At 48.0% G+C, this 25127-nt stretch overlaps 1 protein-coding gene across 1 annotated transcript in view; it reads left to right on the top strand.

The window, feature by feature from the left end:
• The window catches only part of NT5C1A (5'-nucleotidase, cytosolic IA), a 204853-nt gene that overhangs the window by 158321 nt on the left and 21405 nt on the right, over positions 1–25127 (top strand). The window contains exon 3 of the mRNA XM_086955757.1: positions 11581–11710. Coding sequence (XP_086811883.1) covers positions 11581–11710 — 130 coding nt within the window. The remainder of the gene's footprint in view (positions 1–11580; positions 11711–25127) is intronic.

Raw genomic sequence — 25127 nt, 5'->3', positions numbered from 1 at the left:
TTTGTCTTCCCTTAAAAACGTGTGCCATTTCTTGGAACACTTTTTCCCTTTTTAAATAGTGTTTCATTTTCCATTTTCTTCCAGATAAGAACAGAATGACAAACCCTTCTATGCCAACCTAATAACATGACGTGACTGACTCCGCCCTGCCTCATTTGATTTCCAGATAGGACCTAAACTGAGAAAATAGTCAGTGCATTTCTTTAACAAAAACAGTGCGGCTCAGTTGTCATTTATCAGTAAAAACCGAGAAGGTGTTAAAGGTGAGACGATATATAATGTTGCTGCATACATCTACCTTTCTGCACTTTTAAAATGCAGTGACCAGCCTAGTAGTCTTTCTTCAATGTTTAGCTGCACAAGTGTGGCTGACGCTGGCCCAGCCCCGTCGGCCTTACAGGGCCTCACTCGTCCAAAGCCCTCATTCCCTTACAGATGCAAAGCTGACCTGTGACTGGTTCTACCCTAGCTCCCCCTGACTTTCAAATGGCGCCATTTGGTAGGTTGGCAGACGGGGATGAATTGCCCGGAAGCTGTCTCAGCCCAGGCACACACACACACAGCCTCATCGAGCAATTAACAGGTCTTTAAAAGACCATTCCCATGTTAATGAGCTTTGTTCACCTCGTAGGCCCCTGCAGCTCCACGGAATCGCCCGGCCCCGGCCCCCACAGAGCAGCAGTCTCTTGACTCGCGCTGCCGCAGGGGTGTTTGCTGACACTATGAAAAAAAATATATATATTAAAACACGGAAGGATGTTTGGACGGTCCGCGAGCCGCCAGGGAATGCTTGCCGGGCTGCCACCGGCCCGCGGGCCGTACTATGAGTACCCCTGCTCCAAGCCCTCGGAATCAGCGGGATGATGAAATAAGGGCCACCTCCTGATCTAACCGAACCCAGAAAGCTGTAACAGCCTGGGTCGAGGAAGGATCAAGTGAGGGCAGAGGGGAAGGAAACAGGAGGGAAAGGAAGGGGACAGCAGGGAGGGAGATCTGAAACGACAAAAGAACAATAATGATCGCACCTCTCTTTTAAGTAAATGATGGACACAGGCAAATACTCGAAACAGCTGTACCCTATACCTGTAACGTAAAGAAGAGTAGGCCCTGAAGATACTTCTCTTCCCCTACTATCTGGTCCTGGATATTTATATGAAGCGTGTGTGATTTCCACCTGAAATACACAATCAGCCGTGACCTTAGCGAGGTTAGACCACTTTCCTGTCACTAATGTAATACTATTCTTTAGTACATACCATGAAAAATCTTATGGATAGCTGAGAACACGATTCACTATACCACATCAAGGACCAAGTTGAAATTAAGCGACCAAACAATAAAGTAAAGAGTTGGGTTACGTCACCCTTTTAAGAATGTACTTACAGTACCTGGTCGCGGAACCAACCGGTCCGGAAAAGGCAGCAAAGTCTGTCCATAAGGTGTATGAAAAAACAACAGCGCTCCTCCGCACGAGCCGGAAAAAGAAGGCTCAGCCAACGGGGAGCGCCGGGAGCTGATGACCCAGCAACGCTATACTGGAATGGTATACTTAGCGTCCCCCGCACGAGCTGGTGCAAGAAGGCTCAGCCAACGGGGACGCTATGTGGAAAAACAAAGAATTACCCAGGGTGTTCTCCGCACGAGCTGGGGCAAGAAGGCTCAGCCAACAGAAAACACCAACGATTAGAAACACGCCGTTACTTGGCGTGAAGCACAAGCGGAATGCTTGGACCCAGGAAAACAATGCTTTCCCCGCACGAGCCGAAGAAAGAAGGCTCAGCCAACTGGGAAACAACGAGGGAAGGATAGCAAGGAGAGGCACAAGGGAAACGAGACGAACAGGAACTCTGATGACGATCAAACACTCCAACGCCGAGTCAGGTACAAAATATCCGACGCTTTGCATCAGCAGATTCCGCCCTTTTATATTCCTCCCTTAACCCAAGGGATTCTGGGACATGTAGTCCTGGATAGCAAGAATTGTACATGGAGTCGCTTTCCGTCTCCTGACAGTACATCCCCCCTCACGAAGCGCGCCTCCCTGGGCCAGGACGCAAAGGGAACCTCCTATGATAAGCCGCCACCAGTCGCGGGGCATGAACTCCAGACGCTGGTTCCCAGCGTCCATACCCTTTCCATGAAACCAGATAGCGCAGGCCTCTACCTCTCCACCTAGAATCAAGAATGCCATTCACCTCATATTCCTGATCATCCTGGACAACAAGAGGTGGAGGTAGCTTGCGCACCGGTGACAAGGAGGGTTTCAAGAGCGACACAGGAAACACCGGATGTAATCTCAAATGGTGTGGCAATTTAAGTTTCATGGCCACAGGGTTGACACGCCGTAGAATGGGAAAGGGGCCAATGTATTTCGGATTGAACACACTGTACTTCCGGAACCTGATATTCCGTGTAGACAACCACACCATATCCCCCACCTGATACTGCGGACCAGGTCTTCTGCGTTTATCCGCCGTTCCTTTATAAGCCATCTTGGACGCCTTTAGCTGTGCTTGGGCTTTCACCAACGTGTCCTTGATGTGAGAAACCCTCTTGGCCACCTCAGGCACTGAATTCACCCCAAGAGGATGGAGAAAGGGAATGAAGCGTGGATGGCCCCCATAAGTACAATAGAAGGGGGATACACGAGTGGCACTATGAGTGGCATTGTTATAAGCTACCTCCGCAAGCCACAAATAACTCACCCAGTTGTCCTTTCCCTGATCTACGTAGCATCTCAAAAACTGCTTCAATGTTTGGTTGAGACGCTTCGTCTGCCCATCTGTTTGGGGGTGAAAGCTGGTCGATAGAGCTGTCTCAATATGCAACAATGAACACCAGGATTTCCAAAAACGTGCAGTAAATTGGGAACCCCTATTAGAGACAATAACAGCAGGTAGACCATGCAATCGTACCACGTGTTCCATTAACAATTCCGCTAGATGACCGGCTGAAGGTACTTGCGGGCAAGCAATGAAATGGCCCATCTTGGTCAGATAGTCTATAACCACCAACACTGCCGTGCATCCCTGATCCTTGGGCAGACCAACCACAAAATCCAAAGAAATGCGTTCCCAGGGAACAGAAGGAGTGGGAAGCAGTTGTAGAAGCCCAGCCGGGCGTCTATGAACTGCCTTTACCGTTGCACACACCTCACACTGGGAAATCCATCCCTTGACATCTGTTCTCAAGGAAGGCCACCAACAACTCCGAAGGATCTGATCGATTGTCTTGTCAACCCCCATGTGACCCGCACTAGGAGACTCGTGGCACCATTTGTAAACCTGTTTACGGAGAGGCAACGTGGGAATCAGCAACCGCCCATTGTTCACTGGATAACCATCCTTGATTTGCCATTCTGGATGCATACGTATACAATCCCTCCAGTAGAAGGTTCTAATTCCCTTGCGGATTCCCTGCAGGAGAGCGTCTGGCTGTATGACACATATCATATTCACCGGATCAATGATGGCCGTTTCCACCACATTCTCCGGAGCCTTAAGAGATGACTGGAAGGGGTCAAGGCATCAGCCTTCCTATTCTCCACCCCAGGGCGGAAGGTGATGGTGAAATGGAACCCCGCAAACAACAACATCCACCTGAGTTGCCTAGGCGTGAGATGTCTGGCCGCCGTCATATACTGTAGATTCCTGTGGTCAGTATACACAGTAACCATATGTCTGGCTCCCATCAAAAAATGCCTCCATTCAGTAAACGCCACCTTTATCGCTAACAGTTCTTTTTCTGCGATACAATAGTTAGACTCAGCCCAATTCAGCTTTCTGGACATGTATGCGACAGGATGCATCTGCCCTGTAGACTCATGTCTTTGTGAGAGAATGGCCCCAACAGCAACATCGGAGACATCCGCCTCAACAATGAAGGGTTTCTCCGGATCCGGATGTGCCAGCACTGGGGCCGACACAAATGCCGCTTTCAATGTCTTAAAGGCCTCATCAGCATCCTGAGTCCATAGAAAGGGCTGAGTCTTCCTCAGTAAATGTGTAATGGGAGCCACCGCCTGGGAGAACTGCTTGATAAAACGCCTATAAAAATTGGCGAAGCCTATGAAACACTGAATGTCCCTGATGTTTTGAGGCACAGGCCAATCCTTGACTGCTCGGATCTTTCACTCTGCCATCTCTTGCCCCTGTGGACTGAGAATTACACCCAAAAATTCAACTGTAGTGACATGGAAATCACATTTTCTCAATTTGCAAAAGAGGCTATGCCTTTGTAGTCTTTGCAATACCTCCTTGACATGCCGAACATGAGAATCCACAGAATCCGAGTATATCAGAATGTCATCTATATAGACGACGACGTATCTGTCCAATATCTCTCGCAGCACATCGTTCAAGAAGTATTGGAACGCCGCCGGGGCGTTGCATAGCCCAAAGGGCATAACCAAATATTCGTAAAGGCCATATCTGGTCATAAAGGCTGTTTTCCACTCATCCCCCTTCCTCATTTTTACAAGGTGATAGGCACCCTTTAAATCAAGCTTTGTATAGATGGTGGCCTTCTTCACCTGTTCCAATAGCACATGGATGAGAGGAAGGGGGTAGCGGTTCTTTATGGTGACTGCATTCAAGGCCCGAAAGTCTACACAAGGCCTCAGTTCTCCATTGGCCTTCGGTATGAAGAAAAGAGGGGATGCAGCAGGAGACTTGGAAGGCCTTATGAACCCTAACTTAACCAATTTGTCCAGATAAGACCTCAAATGCGTGTTTTCTGGTTCGGTCAAAGCATACAAGCGACCACTAGGTACGACTGCTCCAGGTACTAGATCAATTTGTCAGTCGTACTGCCGATGGGGAGGGAGTACCTCAGCTTGAACCTCGTCGAAAACACTCGAAAATTCGTTATATGCTTCTAGCAACAACACTTCTTTCTCTGCTGCTGTGGCCACATGTACGCTGTTGGCTAAAGAGAATGAGGGACTCTCAACGTCTTCATAACAATGGCTTTTACAAAATGAGGAGTTCATGGTAATGCTGCCTGTTTCCCAATTAATGTCAGGATTATGTAGTTTCAACCAAGGGATCCCTAAGATTATGCCGTAATGAGGAGCCTTGATAATACTAAACGTGACCCTTTCTCTATGATCTCCAAATGCCACTGCTGTCTCTTCTGTCTGATAACTAATGGAGCCGATGTCTAATTTCCTCCCTTCAACCGCATACACCTCTTCATGCATGGCCCTGGTTAGGAGCGGAATACCGATTCTTCTAGCCTCAGTCAAATCCATAAACATCCGTGTGGCCCCCGAGTCCACCATAGCATGCACCGTAATCCATTCGGTTTGTATGAACAACAAGATCTTAATAAACAAATGCTGCGCTCCAACAATTTCTTTCAGTAGTGAAGGGATGACTGACTGACTCCAAGGAACCCCTTCGTTCACCTCAGAGCCCTCTAGTTTTCCGTCGACTTTTCCACCACAGCAGATGCCCCTTTATTAAAGCGGAATCTGGACACCTTGGGCTTAACAGGGCATTCTCGGACGAAATGCCCTTTTTTGCCACAGTACAGACAGAGCCCATTCTTTCTTCTCTGCTCTTTTTCTGACACTGTTAACGCTGCTCTCACCGCCCCTATATCCATAGGTTCGACCCCTGAAGCAGCAGTGTTATCAGCGGGTTTGGATGGAACAAAAGAAGGTACCGTTCTGCCCTTGTCTTTATGATCTCCCTTGCGTGCCCTTAACCTGTGATCCAAAAGCATGACCAAATTAATTAAATCCTCACAAGTTGCAGGTTGAGGATCTATTTGGGAAATGACATCTTTCATGTCTTCATTTAATCCTTGATGAAACAAGGAAGCCTGCTTGGCTTCCGGCCACTTGGTTTCTGTGACCAGCCTCCTAAATGAGTTCAGATAGGTTAACAGGTCTTGATTCCCCTGTCTCAGTTTCAACAACTCTCTATCAGCAGTATAAGAGTCTGCCCGTCTGTCAAAAACCTTTATGAATTCATCTTTGAACGCCTCCCAATCGTGAATGATGGGGTCATCTCTTTGAATCAAGGGGACAGCCCACTGTGCAGCATCACCTGCCAAATAAGATACTAGAAAGGCCACCTTGGCCTGGTTAGTGGGGAAGGATCGTGGCTTACATGAAAAGTGTAAGGTAACTTGGGTAAGGAATACTTGAATGGAGCCAGCATCCCCCTTAAAACGCTCCGGGTTAGCCAACGGTATAATGGTCGGCATTTCTACCACCACTGGACTTGGAGAAGCTGCCCCTGATGGCCCTGCACTGAAAGGATTTCTCTGAATAGTATCCAACCTTGTGCGTAAATCTGCTCTCTCCTGTTTGAAGGAATGTAATTCATTTTGCACTAACACCAAGGCTACTAAAACATCATCCAGAGTGGCCATTTCCACAACCCTCTGATTAGGAGGACATATAACCTTGGGTCGGATATTCTGTTATCCTCCAAGTCCTCGGAATCAGCGGGATGATGAAATAAGGGCCACCTCCTGATCTAACCGAACCCAGAAAGCTGTAACAGCCTGGGTCGAGGAAGGATCAAGTGAGGGCAGAGGGGAAGGAAACAGAAGGGAAAGGAAGGGGACAGCAGGGAGGGAGATCTGAAACGACAAAAGAACAATAATGATCGCACCTCTCTTTTAAGTAAATGATGGACACAGGCAAATACTCGAAACAGCTGTACCCTATACCTGTAACGTAAAGAAGAGTAGGCCCTGAAGATACTTCTCTTCCCCTACTATCTGGTCCTGGATATTTATATGAAGCGTGTGTGATCTCCACCTGAAATACACAATCAGCCGTGACCTTAGCGAGGATAGACCACTTTCCTGTCACTAATGTAATGCTATTCTTTAGTACATACCATGAAAAATCTGATGGATAGCTGAGAACACGATTCACTATACCACATCAAGGACCAAGTTGAAATTAAGCGAACCAAACAATAAAGTAAAGAGTTGGGTTACGTCACCCTTTTAAGAATGTAATTACAGTACCTGGTCGCAGAACCAACCGGTCCGGAAAAGGCAGCAAAGTCTGTCCACAAGGTGTATGCAAAAACAACAGCACTCCTCCGCACGAGCCGGAGAAAGAAGGCTCAGCCAACGGGGAGCACTGGGAGCTGATGACCCAGCAACACTATACTGGAATGGTATACTTAGCGTCCCCCGCACGAGCCGGTGCAAGAAGGCTCAGCCAACGGGGACGCTATGTGGAAAAACAAAGAATTACCCAGGGCGTTCTCCGCACGAGCCGGGGCAAGAAGGCTCAGCCAACGGAAAACACCAACGATTAGAAACACGCCGTTACTTGGCGTGAAGTACAAGCGGAATGCTTGGACCCAGGAAAACAATGCTTTCCCCGCACGAGCCGAAGAAAGAAGGCTCAGCCAATGGGGAAACAACGAGGGAAGGATAGCAAGGAGAGGCACAAGGGAAACGAGACGTACAGGAACTCTGATGGCGATCAAACACTCCAACGCCGAGTCAGGTACAAAATATCCGACACTTTGCATCAGCAGATTCTGCCCTTTTATATTCCTCCCTTAACCCCAGGGATTCTGGGACATGTAGTCCTGGATAGCAAGAATTGTACATGGAGTCGCTTTCCGTCTCCTGACACAGGGACATCAAAGATCTCTTGCAAGGGACCTACACCAGCTGCCTGTGACATCTGGAGAGCGGTGCCCTTTCAAGTTACCACATCGGCTACGGAATCCCACCGGGTAATGTGGTGTGAGCATGGAATTAAGACTCATATCTGGAGACCAGATTGTCTTGTGTAGAGCCCCAAAAATCTTGCCCTCATACAAGGTGTGTGGGACCTGTACTGCAGGGACCTCAACAATCATAAGTATCTAGTTGAGGAGTGGATTCACTGGTTGCGGGACCCCAAGTAGTCCGTTTTGTCAATCATGCCACATCACTCTTGTGCAACTCACCGACTGCATGCTCATTGTATGCTTTGTCCGATTTACAGGGTGCGACCCTCAAAGGTGGAGGTGTACCCAGGGTAGTGCCTCATTCTACTTCATGTGGATTTGCTGGGCCTGCACCTGTGTGTGTGACTGGACTTATATGATGCATCCCATCTCAACGTGCACCGGTCATTGTGCCTCATTTCCAAGGAGATACAGTACTTGCAACTCTCCTTTGTGTGTCCAGAATTGCCTGATACAACCTAACTCAACATGCACCAGTCATTGTGCCTCATTTCCAGGGAGGTAAGAAAATTAGCAAATCTTCATGTTGGACACCTGAAGTGTCTTGTGCGACCCACACCAACACGCCCAGATGCTGTGCCCAGATTGCCTGGGCAAGACCCTGATCATCGTGTACCGCTCGCGGTGCCTCCTCCCACGAGAGGCTCCCTTGTGTTATTCCCCTTTCAACAGTTGTTACCTTTTGACCCTCATTGCGACAGACCAACTGCCTCTCCACACCTGGCCCCACTCGAAGACATCTTGGCACCAGATAGTAGCGATAGAGATTGACTGGGTTGAAGGAACGCTTCAAGACAGGCATTCGCCATTGGGTTTACCCACGTGGCTCCAGCCTGTGGTGCCGCTAAAAAGTGTTTTATTGTTTTATGTCTGTAATATCTTTGATGTTGTTGGTCCCTATGACTGTGCAGGACTATATTCTCAGGATTCCTATAGTGGGCCTGGGTGGACACACTGTCACACCACATAAGGCTGCTCTCCCTCTGTGGGGGACGGTGTGGAGGTTGGATTAGGAATTGTCCACAGTATGCATGCTATTGGTACCATAAAAATACGAGTGGGCCTAGTACTGCTATAAATATTTTCAAAGGTGATTTATGCACAAAAGTACTTGATATTTATGTTATAATGATTGAATATGTGTGTTGAATACAAACGTTATTTACATACAGTGTGTGTGAAGTTTCTTTTGTGACGATCAGTGTATTTGTCGCAAATGACTGCCGTGCCTTTGCTTTACACATTGCCTTTGAGGAAAGCCTGACTGTTCAGTGCCAAGCTACTCAAGGGTGAGCCCAGGTTATATGGTGGGTGTAATAACCCTCCCTTGACAGGAGAGACAGTTTCTGCCTGGAAAGGGGATCCATTAAATCAACCAGAAAGCACTGGTTCCAACACAGGCCCTGTCTGAAGCCCACGATGCCTATTGTCAACTCCTCAATCCACAACTTGTGAGAGTCCTGCTACCTTGCTATTGGGAGAGCCATCGGAACTAAACTGCCCAGTGGACAGTAGACTGATCCTTGAATGCGGATAAGGTTTGCGTCACAGACACTTCTCGGAAGTGCCAGATGCAAACACATGCCAATTGTTGCCAACAAGCTCAGGAAACAGCCTTTGATGAAGGTGACTGGGTCCTGGTGAAGCAGAAACGAAACCGGAAAACAGGCACTCCTTTTGATGTCGATCCTCTGAGGATTGCGAAATGCAAAGGACATATGGGATGGCTTATCGTCCCGGAAAGTCCATCACCCGGGACTCATCGCACTTTAAACACCTACATCAGAGGTAATCAGCTCCTGCAGTGATGGAACGAGGCGACCTCGCCTGACAGTCCAGATCAAGCATCAGAACCTGTGCCATCTGTGCACTCTCAGAGTGCATCTCAACCATCTCATACCACTCGGTCTGGCGGACTAGTACAAGTGCCTCAATGCCTTACTCCAGAGATATGACGTGACCATTGTTGCTACTTTTTATTTAACAAGAGGAGAGATGTAGTGTCATGAGACTATGTGCGTTTGGACCCTTGCATTTCTGGGTGGACTCAACATGGAATAACATAACTTGCTTAGAGGTGTTAAGGTGGATTTATTAACGGTTATGATGTAATGAGAGTGCAATATGTGATTGTATGCTGAGGAATAAAGACATACAATCCAGAGCACCGTGTGTGGCGTAATACTTTGCATGCTCCTGGGGCTGTGGAGGATACTACAGTGGTGACAAACTGTGAAATGGCCTGTGAAAGCTGGGCACCATACGCCCATCGTTCTTCAGAAAGTTTCCTTCCTGTTGCTCAATCGATCCTGAGACCATGCAATATCACGTGGCCATCCTCCACCTCTCATACTTTACAGCATCCTACGCAATTCAGTTTTATCAGACCTGGCAGTAAAACAACACCATGCCAACTGATGCCCATGAGGCACATTCACTACTTCTATATCCCAGGTTCCCACCCACAATCTCCAGCTCTTTCAGCCTGGCAGCTTTCTCTCAATATATCCTCTACCTCAACTCTCTGGCTCACCTCAAACCTATATCTACTTCTCTTACCAATGCACTACCCTACACATCTATCAATATCTTTAATCTACATATACTTACATCATTGATGCATCTATATAATTTCCCTGTACTTATGGATCTATATATTTATTACTTTCTTCAAATTCGGCCTATCATATGCACTACCCTATTCTCACCCTATTACCTCTCTCAATATATCTTCTACCTCAACTCTCTGACTCATATCAAATCTCTTTCTACTACACCTTCCAATGCACTACCCTATTTCTCACGCTATACCTCTATCAATATATCCTCTACATCCACTCTCTCATTCATCCAAAACCCCATACCTCTACTATGATCCCCAAAATAACCCTTTCTAGAGTCACCCCTACTCTACCCCTCCTTGCATCCTATGACACCTCTTTACTATACTGATTCCCCAAAACAAGCCTTTCTAAACTCTTCCCTCTGACTCTTCCCCTCAACATCCCTTTTTGCTCATCCCAAGCCTCCTCCTACTGCTATGACCTCCAAAACAAAACAGAAAAATCCTGCAGTCTTCTATACCTTCACTATCCTTTCAATCAAAAGAACAGACTAACATGTCCACCTCTAAAATTTAATATTTTACTATACTAATTCACCAGTAATCCTATGGGGTCCGGAGTAGCGTGTTACTCACCAAAAAAGCATGTCAACACCCCATCAGGAGCAACGAGCGCTATATAAATGCAAACCTTTTTACCTCTTGTATCCGTTCGCTATCCTTCTCAATCCAAATAACTGACTAATATCCACAACTCAAATTACTTTCAAATTTCACTATACTAAATCAGCACTCATCCTTAATGGGTTACTGAGTAGCGTGCTACTTGCCAAAAAAGCGCCTCAACACCCCATCAGGGGTAACAAGCACTATATAAATGCACCTTTTCCCCTATAGTACCCCACCGCTATCCTTCTGAATCCATCCATCCAAATAACTAACTAACCTATCCACCACTCAAATGACTTCCTTATTTCACTACACTAATTCAACACTAATCCTTATGGGTTCCGGAGTAGCGTGCTACGCGCCGAAAAAGAGCTTTGACTCTTCATCAGGGATAGTAAGCGCTATATGAATGCAACTACAATGCAATACAATAAGGGTGTCCTTCTTCGGCACATTACTCACCATCCATTGCTGGCCAGCCTCATTAGACTCTTTTCCTGGCAGCACCAAGCACTTTCAGTAAAAGCTGCTGCCATTTGGACACAGGTGTCTTCTATGTGGATATATATGGGTCAGTGGAAGCCCCATCTATTGGTGAGCAATGGAAGTAACAATTATTTCTCTTTGTCTCAGGCTTTGGAAACGGTCAATGCTCGGTTGAGGGAGCTCTACCCAACCAGTGAGGATCTCTTCGACATTGTGCTCATGACCAACAACCACGCTCAGGTGGGCGTCCGGCTGATAAATACCATCAACCACCACAGTAAGTACCAAGCTGCCTTAGACAGGCCTCAGGAACAAAAAGTCCTATGTTTTTTTTTCCTTCAAACCTTTTTTATTTTGGTGATGGGGTTAGTGGCTAAATGTAGGGTTTAACAGTGAGATATGAATTGCACCTCATCTGACTGGGAGGTAGTGTTCTCCGTTTGGCTACTAAGACCTTTGCTTGGCTGTGGTCTTTCAATGTGTCGGATGAATTTCTTTGCCACTTTCAAATCCAAAGCTCCTTTGTAAGTAGAGCCTGGTTCACCCGGTCATGGAAAAACATGGGGTATTTAATGACAGTCTAAAAAATGCGGCATTGATGTAGGAGCTTGAATTTGTGAAATATGGATGGTACTCCTGTTCAGAAGGAGATCCTGGGTGGTGTCCTACAATACATTTTCAGGTTGAGCCTAGGCAGCGCATGCACTGTCACTTCGAGGCATGCTGTATTCACTCTGTGGACTTACAGCCCACCATTGCCTTTTTATTGGTCCCTTCGATTGTCTTTCAAAAATGCTTGCTTGCTAGTTGTTGATCCTTCCTCTCTGTCCCTCCTTTTTGTCTTTTGTTTCCTCCCATAGAGCAGCACTCAATTACTTGTATCTTTATGCTTCTGTGTTTGTGTGTTGTTTTGGGGGACTAGTTTATCTTTCATTCCTGCTTGTGTGTCGTTGTTTGTTCAACTTGTTGCTTGAGTCTTGTTTCTTGTTTCTGCTATCCCCCACCCCTCCGCGCCATCCTTACTTCCACCTAAACCCATGCTTCCCCCTTCTTTTTATTGTTACTTCCCCCATCAGTAGGCCTGCACCCTTCATTGTTGCTCAACTTGCAACCGCCATCTTGTCCAGCAGTGAACAATCAGGGGCATGGCAGAACTGAGCAGAGAAAGGTGGTGTTTCTGCCTGTGCACATCAGTGCAGTAGGGGTTAGGATCGCCTGCTCTCCTGCTGCCTGCGGAGCTCAGGGCTGCACTGTGGGAAGGCTCTGCCGCTGGCACTGTAGCCACTTCAGTGGGAACTGGGTTGTGCTGCAAGCCGGCAGCATGCCTGTTTCTTTCTCCGTGGGGCAGGCAAGAAGAGATAGTGCTGCTGAGTTTGTAAACAACACGGTGGACAGCTTGGAGTGGCTGGGTAGACACTGTTAGCATTGCCTAATGCTAGAGTTACAGTTTGCGAAATAAATCTAATTTGTAATATGCGTGAGTGAGTTGGCAAACAGCGAGGAGATCGTGCCTTGACATGGATAGCTCAGACTCAGCTGAAAAGTTGGTAGCCTCGTCTGTGTGCGCAGTGGTTAACCAGCCCTGTACAAGGAAGGCGCTGCAGCACCTATAGATTGGACTATTCCATGAGGCTGCCAGCGGCCCAACCCACTGGCACCCATTGTTCTCAAAGGCTTTGGGTCACAGCTCCCCAGTTAAACTAAAGTCATGGAATTGCCACAAGACCCCACTCTTTAACACTACTTAAGTGAGGTCTATCTCCGGCACATTGTAGATTGAGTGTGCCTTAAAGCGGTGCCTCATTTTGCTGCACCGTGCCACCCAGGAATGCGTGTTTATTCTTTGTAGCATGCATCTGTGGCTGCCCTGGGTCCCCGCAGGGGACCCCCATAAGAGGGTGGCCGCCTTAGTGCCACATGATGGCACACAGCGACAATATATTCTTTTTTTTAGGAACCCGTCTGGGTCCGGCTCGCCCCACGTCATTTCCGCCGCGCCAGTGGGCAGAAAGCCAGGTATAAGTACCTCTCCCGCCCACCTGGCGCTCTCCTTGCAGCCAGCCTTCACGCTGTTTCCCTTCCCTTCCGCTTATCCAGCGTGTATACAGGGGGTCGGGTGGGAGAGGCTGTTAACCTGTTATTTTGTGTTGCAGGCAGAGTTACAGGGCGATCCAGAAGCTGAAAGGTACATATGGGTACCCTCTTCAGGAGCACAACAAGGGTCCAAATGCCAAATATCCCCAGGAAGTCCTTTTGGTGGACCCTGGAGGAGCGACGGCACCCAGCTAGTCCTATGGGCGGTTGTAAACCTGAGCAACCGGGGTCTGCCTGGAACGCTCCGACCCCCTCAAGGGGCATAAGTAGATGGGTGGACTGGCGGTCCACAGGTGGGAAAGGGTAAACCCTCCCCCAAAATTGGTTAGCACCGATTTATCAGTGCCACAGTGCAATTTGGCTCTTCAGGTGGGCAGGCAGCAGAGGGGCTTCCTACCCTTGGATCTCCCATAAGTTGACCCACCAAGTTGGCATGTTTCGGTATGCAAATAAACCTGCAGCAATTTTCTCCACGAAAAAGGTGTCTTGTGTGTTTATTTCATAGGAGATTGCTGTATGTGTTTAGGGAGTGTGTTGCTGATATTGGCACTAAGAGACCCATAGTAAAGCAGCTGCTCACGACTGAATCCGACCACCAGCATTTTCGTACTCTTACAGCCATGTGCTCCTGCTTCAGGGACCGAGCTCAGAGCAAGACACGTTACTTTTGTAAAGTCATGTTAACATTGCGGAGAGCCAAGAATTCACAGATAAAAGCTGATGGTTTCTTATTGCTTTTGAACTGCAGTTGTGCTGGGAAGCTGTCTACCCGGATTATAGTTGAGCCATTCAGTGCCCCTGGCCGTTTTAGTCATCCACACTAATGCAATTGAGTTGCTTTAAAAAAGCGTGTTGCAAGATCACTCTTACGTTGTCTCTTCATATGCCTGTACGTTTTTTTTTTTGCTGCTGTAGCACATTCGGGCACTCAATTTATCTGTGTCAAAAGGTCTTTAAAGATTCTGACAAACGGCCTACTTGTCAGCACCATAGAGGCTATCATTAATTCCTAAGATCAGACGGTCCACGCGACTGAAGTCTACACATTCACAGTCTTTTCATCCAGCCTGTTTTGTTGCTCGCTGTTAATGTCCATCCTTTGAAAATATTGAAGATTTTACCTTTCCTTTATATTCTGTATTTGGGTAAAGACATAAAATAAAGAACATACTAATAGGCCTTCCATTAGATGTTTATCTGAACTCCCACAACTTCTCATTTTCTTTTAGTGACAGCCTCTCCCCTTCCTCACACCCCAGGTCTACAAAACTCCCACCCATGTGCAGTAACACACTAGAGTCGACAACCCCTTCTCCCACTACGGTTCTGACAACTTCTTTTTAGGTCTCGCCTCTCGATGCGCATGCGCATCGAGCAAGCGAGACTATGGGGGCTTATCCACTCTTTATCCAACTTGCAAGGAATCGTGGCGATTCCTTGCAGTGCCCGTGACTTTTAAGCTCAATGCGCATGCGCATTGAGCTTAAAAGCGCGTGCACATCAGTTCCCTCATCCGCACGTCGCATTTCTCCTCCCCCCTCGCCCCCTCCCCTGCCCGCCGTGTCGCATTTCTCCTCCCCCCTCCCCTTATCTGCCTTCCCTTCGTCTGTTCCCTCTCCCCTCTCCGCCCCCTCCCCTGCCCGCCGTGTCGCATTTCTCCTCCCCCCCCCCTTATCTGGCCTTCCCTCCGTCTGTTCCCTCTCCCCCCTCCGCCCCCTCCCCTGCCCGCCGTGTCGCATTTTTTTTTTTAAATCACCACTTACCCCCTACCCCCAGCAATGCCAACACTGATGCCGTGCTCGGTGTTTCTCTTGTTTTCTTTCAGAACACGCCTTTCTCTTGTTGTGCTTATTTTTTAAATTACATGCAGACCTCCGTAAAATCAGACTTTCAAATTAACACGGGCGCACGTCCATTTTTAAACTGCAATGAAAGCACATTCAAAGGGGGCTGCAGCGTGCGCCCGTATTGTTAATCTATAACAGCGACCATGTCGTCTTTCAGTAAACAAGTGCTGGAGTTTAGTCTTGCAGGCATAAGAAGCAGTATGCTGAGAGAGACCATTCACAACATTGAATACATGAAAATAGCTTGATACTAAACTGCTTGGGCAACGTTACAGTTAAAAACTTTAACTCTTGTGTATTTATGTAGTGGATGATTCAAAGAATTGGTCTGTAATTGGAATGTAGACAGGAACACCCCTCTCTCCTTTCATGTACACACCACGGACTGGGAACGGAAAGCTGTCCTCACACAAATGCTGCACCAGTCAGCAGGTCGAATGCTCCCTCGGGATAAGCTGCGGTTTCTGGATGCTTAATGCGGTGGAAACAAGGAATGTTCTGTGGTTAACTGTCTCTAACGTGCCACCTTCGCTGCATGTCTGTGGGACATCACGTTTCTCGTCCTAGGCTTTCATCTGACGCCCCAGTAGGTTCTGGGAGTTGTAGTCTTGGTATTGTATAACTCTTGTGTATTTATGTAGTGGATGATTCAAAGAACTGGTCTGTAATTGGAATGTAGACAGGAACACTCCTCTCTCCTTTCATGTACACACCATGGACTGGGAACGGAAAGCTGTCCTCACACAAATGCTGCACCAGTCAGCAGGTCGAATGCTCCCTCGGGATAAGCTGCGGTTTCTGGATGCTTAATGCGGTGGAAACAAGGAATGTTCCGTGGTTAACTGTCTCTAACGTGCCACCTTCGCTGCATGTCTGTGGGACGTCACGTTTCTCGTCCTAGGCTTTCATCTGACGCCCCAGTAGGTTCTGGGAGTTGTAGTCTTGGTATTGTTCCTATAAATCAACTGGACCTGCTTACTCAACAAGGCGCACTGTTGACAAACACTGATGAGCCAACTGGTTTAACGAGGATAGCGATGTTGGCCGCCCCTCACCCTCACTCACCCTCACCCTCACTCACCCTCACCCTCACCCTCACTCACCCTCAACCCCTCACCCTCACTCACCCTCAACCCCTCACCCTCACTCACCCTCACCCTCACTCACCCTCACTCACCCTCAACCCCTCACCCTCACCCTCACTCACCCTCACTCACCCTCACCCACCCTCAACCCCTCACCCTCACCCTCAACCCCTCACCCTCACTCACCCTCACTCACCCTCAACCCCTCACCCTCACTCACCCTCAACCCCTCACCCTCACTCACCCTCACTCACACTCACCCTCACCCTCACTCACCCTCACCCTCACTCACCCTCACTCACCCTCACTCACCCTCACCCTCCCTCAACACCTCACCCTCACTCACCCTCAACCCCTCACCCTCCCTCACCCTCATTCACCCTCACCCTCACTCACCCTCAACCCCTCACCCTCAATCCCTCACCCTCACCCACCCTCACCCTCACTCACCCTCACCCACCCTCACCCTCACTCACCCTCAACCCCTCACCCTCACTCACCCTCACTCACCCTCAACCCCTCACCCTCAACCCCTCACCCTCACTCACCCTCAACCCCTCACCCTCACTCACCCTCACCCACCCTCACCCTCACTCACCCTCAACCCCTCACCCTCACTCACCCTCACTCACCCTCACTCACCCTCACTCACCCTCACTCACCCTCACTCACCCTCACCCACCCTCACTCACCCTCACTCACCCTCAACCCCTCACCCTCACTCACCCTCAACCCCTCACTCACCCTCACTCACCCTCACCCTCACTCACCCTCACTCAGCGCAACCACAGCATCTTCACTAAATATATTTAATAAACTTTAAGCTATTGGCAATATAAAATAAAATCCATTTTATTTACGTATTACTTATTAAATTTTTTTTAAAGCCATAGATTTTTTTTATATCAATACATATAAGTCACATATAAGTCCCGTTAATACAAAACATGTTGCTTTACAAATGCTAGAGGTGTCACATTTACAAAAATTATAACTATTGGCTTTGTAAAGAAGAAAGCTATTAATTTAGCTATTTAGAAAAAACAACATAAATAAAAAACAAAAAAATAAATAACACCTATAGCTCAAACTTTACTACTGCGAGACCTATTGCATTTCCAATGCTTGTTATTCCAGCTAATGAAACCAGAGAGTCAGTAATGTCACCATCTTCGGTTTCATCAGCCCAAGTCTTTTGTTTTATTATTTAAGAAAGTATACCAGATACCTAGACACCCAGGCACCTCGCATTGTGTTTGTTTTTTTCCAACATATAGCTCTGTACATCTGTGCTAACGGGCAGTTCCCTTTTTTAACAGTGAATGTTGTGACAGAGATTTGCATAATGCTGTAGTGCCATTAGTGTGGCCACGCAACACTCCTGTAGTTCTAGACTAACAAAAACATGATAAAATACACGTTATCTTGACCAAAACATCTTGATATATCTGCTAATATCCTCTATAACTAAGTGAAGGTGACTTGGTAGTTTTCATTAAATAATCTTCAATGAGCATCCTTGTTTGTAGTTGTGTTGCCAGACCTCTGCTCTAGCAGGCAGGTGGTCTGCAGACACTCCTCAGTAGAGTGTCAGAACCCACCTACTGGTATTTCTATGCGGCCAGAACCATCATCGGAGCAGGGCATCCCTAGCGGGTTCTTTCTCATGTGTCCTTCCTAGTTTAAAAGCGTTGTGCATATGGAATAAAAGATGCCCTCCCACTGGTTGAAGTATCTCAGTGTGTGACACGCCCCTCACTGCCCACAAGTTGCACTGGGTCTGAATTCATGCTGGAGCCTGCTGGCACCTACAGGCTCTTCAGTGCCGAAGGTGTATGCAGTCGCAGCCGGCATGACTCACGGGTGTGGAGGCACGGGTCGTGCGGACCTGGGGCCGACCAAGCAGTCGGCGCCCACAACAGTGGGCAAGCCACTCATCCCCTGCCTTGAGCGGGACCGCCCACCCGCTGACCCCAACCAAACCCTTCTACCTTCTTGCAGTGCGAGAAGAAGAAACATAACATGGTATTCATAATACCATTTTATGTTTCTGCTTCTCGTACTGTGGGAAAGCAGTGGGGCGACGCTCCTCCGCCCACACGGAGGAGCCGCCCCTGCGTGTATGATGTCTCCATGGGTAAATCTGGATGACACTGGCACACCAGCGAACCTCAAGACCTAAACCTTCCTGTGGCACCCCCAGCACTGCACTGCACTGTACGCTGGCTGTGCTGTCGTTACGTCACCCTTAGTATCAAGGATAAGGGAAAGAGGGTGAATGAGAGAGTGAATGGGGGATCAAGGAAGCAGGAGAGCGAAGGAGGGGGCAGGAAAGAATGGATTAGGAAACAAGAGAGAGTTAAGGAGTGCGTAGGACAGAATGAAGGAGAAAGTGAAGGAAGGGGCTGTAGACAGTGAAGGAGGGGCAGAAGAGTGAAGGGGGCAGGAGAGACTGAAGGAAGGGGCAGTACAAAGTTAAGGCGGGGTAAGTGGGAGGTAAGGATGCAGAAAGGTAGAGGTAAGAAGTGACCTCGACAACGGAAACAGGGGAGAGGGAATGAGAGGGTAAGGGAGAGGGAAGAAGGGGAGTGGGAAGGGGGCATCGGGAGATGGAAGGAGGGATCTGAAGACAGCGAATGATGGTGCCGTAGAGCAGAGGTCTTCAATCTGTGGGGCGCGACCCCCAGGGGGGTCGTGGAGTCCTTGGAGGGGGGTCGCAGATTATGTCAGGGGCATGCAATTCCTGGCGTTGGGCTGATCGAGGGTGCTCATGGCGGAGGCCTAATTCAAACCAAGGTGTGAAAAACATCAAAGGCTCATTAACAAGTAGAAAGTCTTTTAAAGACATGTCAAGTACTTGGGTGTGGCTGTGTGTGTGTGTCCCTGAAACGGTTTCAGCCAGGCTCACACATACGAGCTGGGGGACGGGGGGAAAGTGGGTGGGGTCTGGGGGAGCAGGCTGTAGTGTAGCCCTTGGAGTATAATGGATGTTGCGCGCCTGGAGCTGTGGGTCCCGTGACACGTCCCCCCCTCCCGCCCCAGCAGGGAGGCACAGAGATGCCCTCCCATGAGCGGGAAAGAAGGAAGAAGACACAAAGATACTGACACCACCCCCTCACCCCCCCATGAGAGAGGCACAGAAAAGGTGGGTGGATGAATGATGGGTGGATGGATGGATGTTATGATGAAGGATGGATGGATATGTGAAAAAGTGGGTGGATGAATGATGGGTGGATGAATGGATGAAAGAGTGGATGGAAGGATGAAAGGGTGGATGGATGGAAGGGTGGATGGATGGAAGGATGAAAGGGTGGATGGATGGAAGGATGAAAGGGTGGATGGATGGATGAAAGGGTGGATGGATGGAAGGGTAGATGAATGAAGGATGTATGGATGGATAAAAGGTTGCATGGATGAATGATGGATGTGTAAAAAGATGGGTGGATGAATGATGGGTGAATGGATGGATGAAAGGGTGGATGGATGAAGGATGGATGTATGGATGGAAGGATGAAAGGGTGAATGGGTGAAGGATAGAGGGATGAAGGATAGATGTATGGATGTAAGGATGAAAGGGTGGATGGATGAAGGATGGATGAATGGATGAAAGGGTAGATGGATGGAAGGATGAAAGGGTGGACGGTTGCTGGCATTAGTCATCTCTCGGGTTGACTATGCCAACGCCTTGTACGCAGGTATCCCACAATACCAAATCAAAAGACTACAGCTGATACAGAATCAGGCAGCCCACCTGATTTACCACCAACCAAAACATCATCACGTCCGTCCTCTACTTAAAGCCCTTCACTGGCTTCCTGTATCAGAGCGTTGTAAATTCAAACTAGGCTGTTTGACTCACAAATCCCTGGCCGGCATCGGCCCCTCCTTCATCTCGTCGCTTCTGCACCCTTACGTCCCTTCTAGACCCCTTCGATCTTCCCACCACGCTCTCCTTCAGACGCCCAGGTTTAGGCGCAAAAAGCACGGAGGCCTCAGATTCTCTTTTCTGGCCCCCTCACTCTGGAACTCTCTCCCACTGGAACTTAGACTCTCCTCCTCTTACCTTCACTTCAGGTCTCTCCTAAAAACTCACCTTTTCCGCTGTGCTCACACATAAGCTCCCTCTCCCTCCCTCCTTTGTCTCCTCTTGATTTAGTGAACAGCGCCAAGAAACCGTCCGGTGTATGTTGCGCTCTATAAATCTTTTTTACATTACATTACATTATATGATGGATGGATCGATGAAAGGGTGGATGGATAAAAGGTTGTATGGATGAATGATGCATGGATGGATGTGTGAAAGGTGGGGGGATGAATGATGGGTGGATGGATGAAAGGGTGGACGGCTAAAGGATGGATGGATGGAAGGATGAAAGGGTGGATGAAGGATGGATGTATGGATGGATAAAAGGTTGCATGGATGAATGATGCATGGATGGATGTGTGAAAGGTGGGGGGATGAATGATGGGTGGATGGGTGGATGAAAGGGTGGGTGGATGGATGTATGGATGAAAGGGTGGATGGAGGAAGGATGAATGTATGGATGGAAAGATGAAAGGGTGGATGTATGTATGTTTGGATAACAGGTTGCATGGATGAATGATGGATGGATGTGTGAAAAGGTGGGTGGAGAATGATGGGTGGATGGATGGAAGGGTGGATGGGTAAAGGATAGATGTATGGATGGAAGGATGAAAGGGTGGATGGATGAAGGATGGATGGATGGATGAAAGGGTGGATGGATGTATGGATGGATAAAAGGTTGCATGGATGGATGTGTGAAAAGGTGGGTGGATGAATGATGGGTGAATGGATGGAAGGGTGGATGGGTAAAGGATGGATGTATGGATGGAAGAATGAAAGGGTGGATGGTTGAAGGATGGATGTAGGGATGGAAGGATGAAAGGAAGGATGAAAGGATGGATGGATGTGTGAAAGTGTGGGTGGATGAATGATGGATGGATGTGATGAGTTCTAACAGGCGGATTTATGGTTGTCAAAAGTTGATGATGAGGAGTACCAATTTCTAGAAACTTTTGTCGGAAGGGGGTCCTTACGCCTAAAAAGGTTTTACAAGGGGGTCTCGGCATCAAAAAGTTTGAAGACCTCTGCCGTAGAGGGTGAAGGTGGAAGAAAGAGAGGGCACACGGGAGGGCTGGGGAGAGAGGAGGCTGAAGTAGGTACAAGTGAAAGAGAGATTAAGGGAGATGGGAGGAAGGTCAGTGGCGAGGGTAAGATGAAAAAGCAAAGAGGGAAGAAGGGAACAGGAGAGGGGGAAGGAGAGCATAGGTTAGAGGGAAGGGGAGAGCAGAAGAGAATGAAGGGAGAGTAAGAGTAAGGAAATGATGGAGCTGGCGAGACTGAAGGAGGGAACAGTGCCAGGGTTACATGGGAGTGTAAAACAGGGAGGTAAGGAGCGAGCATGGGAAAACATACTGGATGGAGGAAATGATGGGCCACAAGAGAAGGGAGAAGTGGGCAGGAGAGAGAGAGGGAAAGATTGGGCGAGAAGGGGAGAATGGAATAGGACAGAGGTAGGAATGCGGCAGGGTATAGGGAAAAGGCATTAGGAGAGAGAGATCAGTGGATTAAAGGAGGGACCAGTGAGAAACATCAGGGCCTGTCAGAGAGAGCCAATGGGAAAAGGTAAATGTGCCCACTCTATTCTCTTCTATTTCCTGCAGGCATATATTCTTCCAGCTCCCCCTCTTCCTCTGCAATCAGCAGCGCACCTGAGAGTGAGAGGACTGTAGGGCGAGGAGCTGGGGTTACCAGCTGCACACACAACTACATCCACATGATGTAAGTGTTAGAGGCGGCAGCCTTCACCTGGGTTGCACAAGGAATGACAGCTGGGGAAGTTTCAAGATCCAGATAGGACAAGGGGCCGGCCGCCGGTTGGAATCACAGAGATTTCGGTCACTGTTCTAATAGTAGTCAGAGTAGGTAGGTAAGATAGTGATTGAGCGGAGAAATCCGTGTAGAGCTGGGAATGCAGGGTAAGGAGGTGAGGATTGCAGGTGTGGACTACAAGGGAAATTGGCGAATATGTACATCCCCTCCTGGGGCTTGTGGGAGGGGGGGGGGGGCATCGGTGGGAGGTGCAAAACTGGGGCTCTATGTGGAATCGAACCTCTCTCAGATGTAATTTGGGCCCTCGAGGTGGAGTTAGACAGGGCTGGGTGTGATGTTGGGAGACACAGGTGATGTGCGGGTTCCCCTGCAGTGTCAGAATCCTGGCATCAGGGACTCTTCTGAACGATCCTGTGTGTTGTTATCTTGCTTGGCTGTGATGTTCACACTAGACACATAACATTGGGTGCAAGCCTCAGGAGAACACCCTAAAAAGCTGGGAATTTACAGTGTCCTACAACCCCAGTTAAAAGTGTTATGCTGGAGCCCCTAGAGGGCAGTGTCTCCCAGTAACTACTAGCAATATCATGAAACTTACAGCATTCACCACCCCTTCCCAGAGGAGAGTCCTATAACCTCTGCAGCACTCAGTGCTGTGCTACCCTTAGCAAGCCTGCAGTCCTCTCTGAAGCAGTACTGACCCCCATTACAAGCGCCTGGACCCATGGCCGTCCTCCTCCCCATAGGTGACTAGTCCCACCTAAATTGACAACGTCCTGAAGCCGTTTTGCAGATGACAGTGTCCACTGGGACCTGAGGTTACATTTCCCACAGCTTACACATGAACGTCAATTCAGCAAAAGGCCAGGGGTAGCGGAAGTGACATCACTTGACCTTTATGTTCACTCACAAACACATCCTTAGACAGACACACAAAGAACACACATCCTTACACAAAAAACACATACATACACACACTCTCTCTCACATAAACACACCCTCACCTGCACACATACATACAACATACATTCAAAAGCATTTTTGACTTATCTCTGTCAGGGAGGATCATATTCCAGCTAACTCTACTCTATTTTTTTAATTACACTAACAGTGAATAATATAATGTTATTCAGTATTAGTATAATAAAAACAATTGACAAAAAACAGGTGTAAGGAGAAGTTGCTCTTGTGTTTCTGGCATTGATTTTAAGGCCAGGGGTCGCAAATACAGAGCCGGGGGTCGCAAGGAGCAAGCCAGGGGTCGCAGCTGTGTGAAGGGAAAGATAGATAGATAGTAAGAAAAGAGTGATGGATGAAATTAAGGAAGGTAAGATGGACGGATGGACGGACGGAGGGATGGATGGATAGAAAGGCAAAGAAGCAAAAGGACAAAGGAAATAGACAGAAGGAATGATGGATAAAGTAAAGATGGGGAGAAGAAAGTATGGATGGATCACTGGAAAAGAAAGAAGGATAGATGGACGACAGATAGATGGGTGGGTGACTGAGTGGATAAATGGGTGGGAACAGTACAGAAAGCATGAAAAAGGATTAAAAGCAAGATGGAAAAAGACCAAAAGAAATATGAGGGGAGGAAGGACAAAAGACTGAAATAGGGATGGAGAGAAGGAAGACATTGAAGATTTTCAGAATTCCCTGAGGAGGAGCAATCTCCTGAACACTGCTGGATTTTTTTGCCTCGCCTCTTGGCTCAGAGATATTTGAGGCTTTGTTCAAAGTGGGGCATATTCTATTTTTCTAGCTAATCCCTTGCAGGCAGGCACAACAAAGTTTCCGCTGTTCCTGCACTCGACATGCACACATGCAAAATATTTGTTCGGTGCAAGTCGTTTATTTTGCAGGCTCAACTGAAGAGTACTGGGGAGCCTCAGATGATTGTGGCCGTGAGACTGTGTGAGAGTTTCCCCGGTCTGGGGCAGTCAGAGGTTACTGGCAATAGATGTGGTGGTTGCTATCACGAGTGAAGTGGGCGCTCCTGCACCCCAGCTACTCTCTATGCACCAGTGATTATCCAAAGGTAAAACGATGAGCGGACTCTCCAGACATAAAGTGGCGAGAGGATGGTTGCAGCAGGTTAGGAATTGGACACTGCGCCCTCAATTCAAGGCAATCATTTTCCACATCTCTGCCCATAACATCAGTACAAAACGCGAGGGGGGTGGGGGGGGGGGGTGGGGGGAGAATGCGCACGGGGAGGGAGCTACTCTAATGTCTGAGTACTGGACCAAAAAGAATACTGGCACCCTCACTCCGAAAATATATGAATTGTCTTCTCTGAATAATGCCAAGAAGTACAACATGTGCATAATTTGCCGAACGAACTGAGAAGTATTTTTTTTTTCAGTTTAAATTTTTATTTTGTTTAAAGAAAGTACAAAACAAAGATAATATCATTTTTAGCTGTCAAAATACTTCTCAGTTATTATCTTTGTTTTGAACTGAGAAGTATTTTGACAGCTAAAAATATTGAAATTTACTTAAGAAGTTCACAAGTGAAGCAAATCTGCTCCCACCATACTTTAACAGTATTAGGCTTAAAATATATAGCCTTAAAAGTGCCGGAATTTTCCCGGGCTAGCAACTGGGCTAAATAAATGGCACGTGGTTATATAACTAATGTGAAAGGCTCTCATAAAGTGGGGCTGTCTGAGCTCGTGGGATCTGCACCTTGTACCCTTGACGGGTTAAATCATGATTGGCTAAAGGACCAGCAAAGGGCACCCTGGCCCAGAAAAGGTAGGAATACTCCCTTATGATAATTGCCCAAAAAAATGAAATGTGCATTCAAGGATT

The sequence above is a fragment of the Lissotriton vulgaris genome, chromosome 2_1, assembly GCF_964263255.1.
Source record: "Lissotriton vulgaris chromosome 2_1, aLisVul1.2, whole genome shotgun sequence".
NCBI lineage: Eukaryota > Metazoa > Chordata > Amphibia > Caudata > Salamandridae > Lissotriton > Lissotriton vulgaris.
The sequence above is the reverse complement of the archived record's forward strand: the minus strand, read 5'-3'. Positions and strand labels throughout refer to the sequence as shown.